The following is a 7,844-nucleotide window of genomic DNA, read 5'->3' as shown; positions in this document are numbered from 1 at the left end:
CAGAGATGATGGATTTGAATTATAATTGCTCCCCCACACATTCCCAGCCTACAGAGTAGCTAACACTTTCAATAATACATTTTTTTTCTGGGCCTTGGTGAAGGGAAAGGGTTTAGGGTCATGAGAACACATAATGGATCCAATCTGATATGATGTTACAAAGCATTACCATTCTTCCTTCTGTATTATGGTAAAGTTTCTGCCTTTTGTTCTCACTCTGTCACGGGCCTGTGTTTGATCTGGTCTTGGATTAGCCAGTGCAGCTAACTTATAAAATCATAACCACTTCTGGGTATTAATAGCACACTAAGTACAAACTGACTGTAGGTCCCCGCCCTTGATCGAACACTCTCAAAAATCATTTTCACAAGTATTTCCGAGAAGTTTTGATATGTTACTAATACTTGTGATGTTCTGTGGTATCTATACTCTATCCTTAATCAGCAATCCCATCTCAGGCAATTTTAGTGTAGATTACTCTTACCAAACTGGTTACAAAGAGACATGGGGAACTGGCAGAAGCTTCATCCTGCAAGGCAAAGTCCACTGTTTACAGAAAGGGGAAGGAACTCTCTCTGCATCAGGAGTTGGCAGGTTCTGTGGGCAATGTGGTGTCTGCCACATTTTCAACTCTGCCACTGCAGTGCAAAAGCAGTCAGACAATACACAAATACATTTGGCCATGTTCCAAGAAAAGTTGACACTCAAGTTGTGGGGCCGCTGCTGGGCGCGGGCGGGGCCTCGTCACCATCTCGTTCTCTGTGTGAGAGTTCCAGAGCCCCCTCTCTGAGACCCACGACTTCCTCAGTGAGGGCGACGGCATCGTCGCTGTCCCCTTCTCCCTGGTGGACACGGACATGGACCAGGGGCCGGTCGCCCACAGCTGTGCCTCTCTTGGGGCAGCTCCCTCCCTGCAGCTGGCAGCGGGGGGGGGGGGCGCGCGTCCTTGGCAAGGGTTCCGTCTGTCTGTCTGGGGGTTCCACAGCCGCGCCCGAGGGCAAAGGCATCGCGGTGGATGTCAGAGACCCCACCTCCTGGGGCAGAGGCTGCCTCAGCGAAGTCAAGACGACCTTCGAGCTCTGAGGCTTCCTCTTCAAAGCCGGGGGCACTTCCTCCCCCACTGTCGGTGTGGCCAGAGGCCAGGGCCCCGACTCCTGCAGCCACGGCCTCGGGGTCTTGCAGACAGCCCTGCCAACAGGGTCCTACGATGTCCGCCTTGGGCCCGATGGGGAGGGCTCCCTCACCTTCCCCCTGTCCTTCCCCAGGGCCACTGGGGACAAGGATGCCTTCACCTGCTGTGAAAGGCGAAGGGCAGGAGGGTGGCCGCCAGGGCCCTGCCAGCGGAGGAAACACCCTCCTCCTGGAGACTGCTGTGGACAGCCCCACGGCCAGCGGGGAGCACTCGGTCACACTCCCCTCCACCTTTGCTGAGGACGCAGATGCCTTTGCTGGTGTTGCCCAAAGCAACGGGAAGGAGGGTGGCCACCAGGGCCTCGTTACTGCTGGTCATGACCCCTGTACAGAGACCAACGCCAGTGGCCTCACTTCCAAGGATAAGGGCTCCCTGGCCACCTCGTCCTTTCCTGATGACATCAGAGCCAGAGACTCTTTCATTGATGTCACCGAAGGCAGAGAGAAGGAAGATGGCAGCCAGGGCCCTGTGGGCCACGAGTCCCGCCCGCCAGCCAGTGCCCACCGCCCCGTCCACGTCAGCGAGGGCTCCATCACCATCCCCTTCTCAGTCCTAGACGTAATTCGCAAGGGCCCCGGACACATCGCCCACGGCTCCCAAAACAATGGCTTGGTCACCTACGGCTATTACGGGAAGGGACGGCTGAGGTACAGGCTCGGCAAGTCCAGCCTTGGCAGCCGCAGAGAGGCAGACCTCCGCTCTGGCTGCGCCTGCCGAAGGCCACGTGCCGAGCCCTATGAAGACGTATGGATCTGGGTTTCCATGACACTCTGTGTCCTCTGGCTGCTGTGCATATGCAGACTGAACCCCGGCATCTTCCCCCAGCAGGTGTTTCACCTCCAGCTGTGCCTGCCTTCTGCCCCCCAGCAGGTGTTTCACCTCCAGCTGCGCCTGCCCTCTGCCCCCCAGCAGGTGTTTCACCTCCAGCTGCGCCTGCCTTCTGCCCCCCAGCAGGTGGCGCTGAGCAAAGCCACCTCTGAGCGCCCCCACCCCGCCAGCAAGCCCGAGCCCCAGCCCCCTCCTCCCACCTCTTGCCTTATGGTGGTTTTGTGGGTGTCTGTTGTGATTGTTCTTTGAGCTGCACGTGTGTGTTCCAAGAGCTTTTCTGTGTGTGTAACCCCAATAAAACAAAACAGACCCAAGTGTGTAGCTCTCCATCCAAGGGGACTGCGGCCACCGCCTGAGCTGTGAGGAGCGTCATGGGCTCATCCTCCCCGTCTCTGGTGCATCTTCCCTCAGTCCTTGCAGGGAGCCCACCCCCCTCCCCACCCACCCCCCGTGCCCAGCACTTCTTCCCCCCAAGAGAGCTTCCCCTTGGGGAGTTCTGAATTCCTGGTCACGTGTATGTCCTGGGACGGGACAGGACGCTCTGGCTGGCAGGTGCAAGTTAACATCCTTTCTGTGTTGACCCATGGGGTTATCCCGGACAGGCCACCTGCCCCGCTCTGGGAATGATTAACGTCCCGAGCCGAGATGTGGTTGGGAAGCCTTTCCCTGCTCCCTCCAGCTTTCTGGGAAGGAGCCACAGGAGGGCCCAGAGACACCTGGGTTTCGGAAATGCCACACAGTGCAGAGGACACATTTATAAGAGCCCAGTTTCCATCTCCAAGGAGCAGGGAGCTGTGGGGAAACATACTGTCCCGGCCAGGCAGGGACCTGACCAGAGCCACAGCGTGTCCTGCCACCCTGTCCCTTCTCTCCCGGGGCAGGGCCGGCCCCAAGGCTCAGACCCTGGGTCCGAGATGTGGGTGGCCTTGAGGTCTGCTGAGGGACTTGGGAAGCCTCGCTCTTCACAGGGAAACACCTTCATCCTTTGTCGAGAGCAGAGAAGATTCTCCCTGTTGGGCTGGCCTGAACCGCACAGGTGTGTGTGCTGAGTCCCAGCGGGGAGGGGGTGGCTCAGACGGAGACACCGTGCCAGCCCAACGGGGCCTGCCCTGCTTACGGAGCACTGAGGGAGACACCGGGTTGCATCCCTCACCGGGCGTGCACTGGGCAGACGGGCTGGAGAGGGTCCCCAGGAAGGAGCCTACGTCCTTGCCCTCTCACCAGCCAGTGCAGTGTGGCCGCAGCTGCTCTCATCCTGGGGTAGGTTCGGGAATCTGTCCTGAGCCACGGACCCAGCGGGGTGCAGCTGGGCAGACAGCAGCGCACCATCTGCACCTGGCCAGGTGCTGGGGGGCGGGGCCTGGCGTGCACTGGGCCTGGGAGGAGCACCTGGTGCCCGGCAGGGGCCACAGCACCCACCTCCTCTGCCTTCTGCGGCTCGCCAGGCCACAGCGCCACCTGAAGCTTTAAACACGGAGGAGGGAAAGGCCCTGCCTCCCGCTTCCCAGCGCTGCCTGGGCTTTCCCAGGTGGGCCCGGCGCCCCCAGCTGCACGCCCGGCTCTCCCGAGACCCCGCACCCCTTCCAGGGGGCCGTGGGGCCCAGCGCACCCCCAGCCCTGGGAGGGTAAGGCCGCGGGCTGAAGGCTCCGCTCCCGGGGACCCGTCAGGGCTTCCCCCCAAGTTCCGCGCGAGGCCCGATCTCCTGGGCCCACCTCCCGCCCCATCCTCCACCTCCCGCCCACCCCCCACCCCTCCCATCCCCCACCTGTCCCTCCACGCCAGACCCCCGCCTCCCCGGCGCCCCCTTCCCCGCCCCTCCTCGTCCTCTCCCCATCCCGGTCCTCCCGCCCCGCCCTCGCCCGCTGTCCGGCTGCGCCCCCGTGTGGCAGCGGGGGGACGAGCAGAGCTTCGGCGCGGGGCTGGGGAGGGGCAGACGGGGAGGGGGCGGGGCCGGAGCGGACACGGGAGGGAAGTGGGGGCAGGGCTGGGGCGGATACGGGAGGGGAGTGGGGGCGGGGACGGGGCATGGTATGGTGGCTCATGCCTGTAATCTTAGCACTCGAGGAGGCTGAGGCAGGAGGATCACTTGAGGTCAGGAGTTCGAGACCAACCTGAGTAAGAGTGAGACCCAGTCTCGACAAGAACTAGAAAGAAAAATTATCCAGGTGTGGTGGCGTGTGCCTGTAGTCCCAGCTACTCAGGAGGCTGAGGCAGGAGGATCCCTGGAGCCTAGGAGTTGGAGGTTGCAGAGAGCTATTATGACGCCACTGCACTCTAGCCCCTGTGACAGAGCAAGACCCTGTCTCAAAGAAAGAAAGAAAGAAACAAAGAAAATCCAAACTGTACTGTATAATCTGTGGCTTTAAATTGTTTTGTTTTAAATCTTAAAGGCTAAATTGAAGATGTAAGGAGAGTGTTATGAATATAATATTGACCAAATTAACTAACAGAAATTGAAACCAAGAGGAAATTTAAAATACAAAACGGGTCATTTTTTTGTTGCTTTACACTTTTTATTATCTCAGGGAATTTAAAAATTTTTCATTTATTCTAGGCACTTGGGTACATCAGTTGAACAAAATAGACAAAAATGCCAGCTTCTACTGGCGAAGACAAGAGAGACACTAAAAGATAAACATGTAAAATAAATACTGTCATATCTCAGTATCTTTAGGGGATTGGTTCCAGGATCCCCACCAATACCAAAATCCGTGGATGCTCAAGTCCCTAATATAAAATGGCATAATATTTGCGTATAACTTATATATATCCTCCTGTATACTTTAAATGTTCTCTAGATTACTTCCAATACCAAATACAATGTAAATGCTATATAAATAGTTGTTATGCTGTATTTTTTGTGTTATTTAATTTTTTTCCTGAATATTTTTGATCTGCGGTTAGTTGAAGCTGTGAATGCCTAACCGTAGATCTGGAAAGCTGACCATAGAGATTGTTACCAGGTGTGAAGTGTCATGGGAAGAAAAGAAAAATAATGAGGTAGGGAGGATTGAGAATTGGTGTCTGGCGGTTGCAATTTTAAATACCTGGCTCGGGCTAAGTATCAACACTAAGTGACATTTCCTTGAAAGAGGATATTCCAGCTGTTTTGACAATAAATAGAGCAGATGATGGGCAGGGAGGCCCTGTAGTTTACCAGGCCACTGAGGTATAATTGAGATGCTGGAAGTAACGCAGGTGAGAACCAGTCTGATTTATTTTGGAAGTGGAATCAACGATCTTTCTTGGCAGATTGAAAGTGAAAATGAGAGTGTGAGGGGGAACAACGATGACGCCAAAGTCTGTGGCCTGAGCAGCTGGAAGGATGCCCTGACACCGGCACCTGGCTCTCTCTGTCCCTTTGACCACAGGCAGAGTTTTTCGGGTCCTTTGGTGGAGTACTGGCCGCTAGACTGGGACACTGTCACGTGTCCCGACTTCTGGGACATGTGCGATCCGGGGGAGGAGTCACAGAGGTCTGGGGCACGAACAGTTTTCACATTGCAAATGCCAGCTGGATGTGCCGGGCCTGAAGCCAGTGAATGACAAAACCATTCTGACTGTTACATTGAAAAAAACAATGGTCCGAGGATTTCAGGACCTCGAGGTCTCAACTGCTACCGACAGACACCTCGCCCCCCCGCCAGCTCGGCACCCCACTTCCTCGTTGTGGCCAGGCACCGTGGCTCACGCCTGTAATCCTAGCACTCTGGGAGGCCGAGGCAGGTGTATCATTTGAGCTCAGGAGTTCGAGACCAGCCAGAGCAAGAGCAAGACCCCATCTCCACTAAAAATGGAAAGAAATTATATGGACAACCAAAAATATATGTAGAAGAAATTAGCGGGGCATGGTGGTACGTGCCTATAGTCCCAGCTACTTGAGGCAGGAGGATTGTCAGAGCCCAGGAGTTTGAGGTGAACTAGGCTGACGTCAGCGGACTCTAGCCTGGGCTACAGAGTGAGACTCTGTCTAAAAAAAAAAAAAAAAAATGGAATTGTGGTTTTCATTTGAATTTTCCCAATTACTAATGAGGTTGGGCATCTTTATATATGTCTGTAGCCATTCAGGCTCAGTTTTTCTTGTCTGCATTATCTGTTCATTCCTTTGTCTGTTTGTTATTAGGGTGTTTAACTTATGTCAAAAGACAAAATTACAACAAATTTAAAGATCCAATTAGCTTTTATTTGTGCTTGTAGAATTGGGCAACACCTCACTCTGTAAAATAGAATGAGTGTTCCAATGAACTGAGCAGAGAAGTTTGGCTTTATAGTCAGAAAAAATGCTGCAGAAACAACACAAAAAATGGATTGGCCATTTAAAAGTTACTTTCCTTATAGGGTTAAAAAGAGGGGACTTCCTTACCATGTGACTAAGATTGGTTGACTGGTATCACCTGCTTTTTGGGAAACTGGTCTGTTTCAAAATTCTGTTTAATTGTGGCACTTAGCACAAGCAAACCCGTTCTGATTTGGCCTGGTCTACCTGGGCCTAGTGCAGGCGGCTAGTCCAAAACAGTGGCCTCCCATAAACCTTGTTTAACTCTTATATAGAGTAATAGTTACTAAACTATCATCTTTATTTTTATTTTTTTTTTGTTGTTGTTGTTGAGACAGAGTCTCACTCTGTTGCCCAGGCTAGAGTGAGTGCTGTGGCATCAGCTTAGCTCACAGCAACCTCAGACTCCTCGGCTTAAGCGATCCTACTGCCTCAGCCTCCTGAGTAGCTGGGACTACAGGCATGCGCCACTATGCCCAGCTAATTTTTTCTATATAGATTTTTAGTTGTCCATATAATGTCTTTCTATTTTTAGTAGAGACGGGGTCTCGCTCTTGCTCAGGCTGGTCTCGAACTCCTGACCTCGAGCGATCCACCTGCCTCAGCCTCCCAGAGTGCTAGGATTACAGGCATGAGCCACCGCACCCGGCCCTAAACTATCATCTTTAGAATATGATGTGAGGACAATGCACCTATAATACATTTTTGGGAAATTCAACATATATATTTACACTCAATTTATTATAATATAGAAATTTCTGTGTTACATCAACCTAAAAGGAAGAAGCTCATGCAAAATTAATATAGAGCGTTTATTTCGGCCAAGGTTGAGGATAGTAGCCTGGGAAACACTTTCAAGTTGCCTTGAGGAGTCTTCCAGGGAGCATGGAAAAGCTCAAGATTTTAAAGAAAAAAGGACAAATCAGGAGAGGGGACAAATACAAAAGTTTTCAGCAGGAATTCTCATTGGTTTACAGATACAACAGTGGTTAGTGATTGGTTACACACTGTCGAACTATAGGGTGTATGGCATTTCATGGCTACTTGGCATCAGTTAGTCTAGAGCCTCATAGCAAGTGGCTTCAAGAGGTAATTATTCTGCTCAAGGGGGAGTGAGAGTGACTGCTGTTACATTTTAAATACCTCTCCTGGCCTCATAGTTTAAAAGTGCTGGAATTCCTCAGATAAAAAGGTTTTTTTTTTCTTTCTCAGTTATAATAGGAGAAATAAGAATACAAAATTACATAGTACCACAATATACAAACTAACACCCCAAAACACCATAGTTTCTTTAGAAAAGAAACTAAAAAGAAATATTCTATCATTGTATGTTCAAGTTTACAGATAGGTTTTTTTCCCCTATGGCTTTAAGTATGTACACTTTCTTCCAAGTTTCTATATTTTCAAATTTTTTAATTAAAATAATGTAGTTCCATATTCCATGGAGATTCAGTGCCAAGCTAACACATAAAACAAAAGTCATGTATGTAATATTACCCTGAGCATCCCTTAAATTGGGCTGTCTCTCAGAAACTCCAATAGCGATT

At 51.8% G+C, this 7,844-nt stretch overlaps 1 protein-coding gene across 1 annotated transcript; it reads left to right on the top strand.

Moving 5' to 3' along the window:
• The first annotated feature begins 1,282 nt into the window (after nucleotides 1-1,282).
• On the top strand, nucleotides 1,283-2,269 carry LOC138401859 (receptor-transporting protein 5-like). Its single transcript, XM_069497491.1, has one exon. It carries the CDS (start codon nucleotides 1,283-1,285, stop codon nucleotides 2,267-2,269), a length of 987 nt encoding a protein of 328 aa, XP_069353592.1.
• The last annotated feature ends 5,575 nt before the right edge of the window (nucleotides 2,270-7,844 follow it).

Source organism: Eulemur rufifrons, chromosome 21, assembly GCF_041146395.1.
Source record: "Eulemur rufifrons isolate Redbay chromosome 21, OSU_ERuf_1, whole genome shotgun sequence".
NCBI classification, from domain to species: Eukaryota; Metazoa; Chordata; class Mammalia; order Primates; family Lemuridae; genus Eulemur; species Eulemur rufifrons.
Note: the sequence above shows the minus strand (reverse complement) of the source record. Positions and strands in the feature narration are given on the sequence as shown.

Coding starts and splice junctions, on each gene's coding strand:
- LOC138401859 (XM_069497491.1), top strand. CDS start 1,283: ATGCCTTCACCTGCTGTGAAAGGCGAAGGGCAGGAGGGTGGCCGCCAG.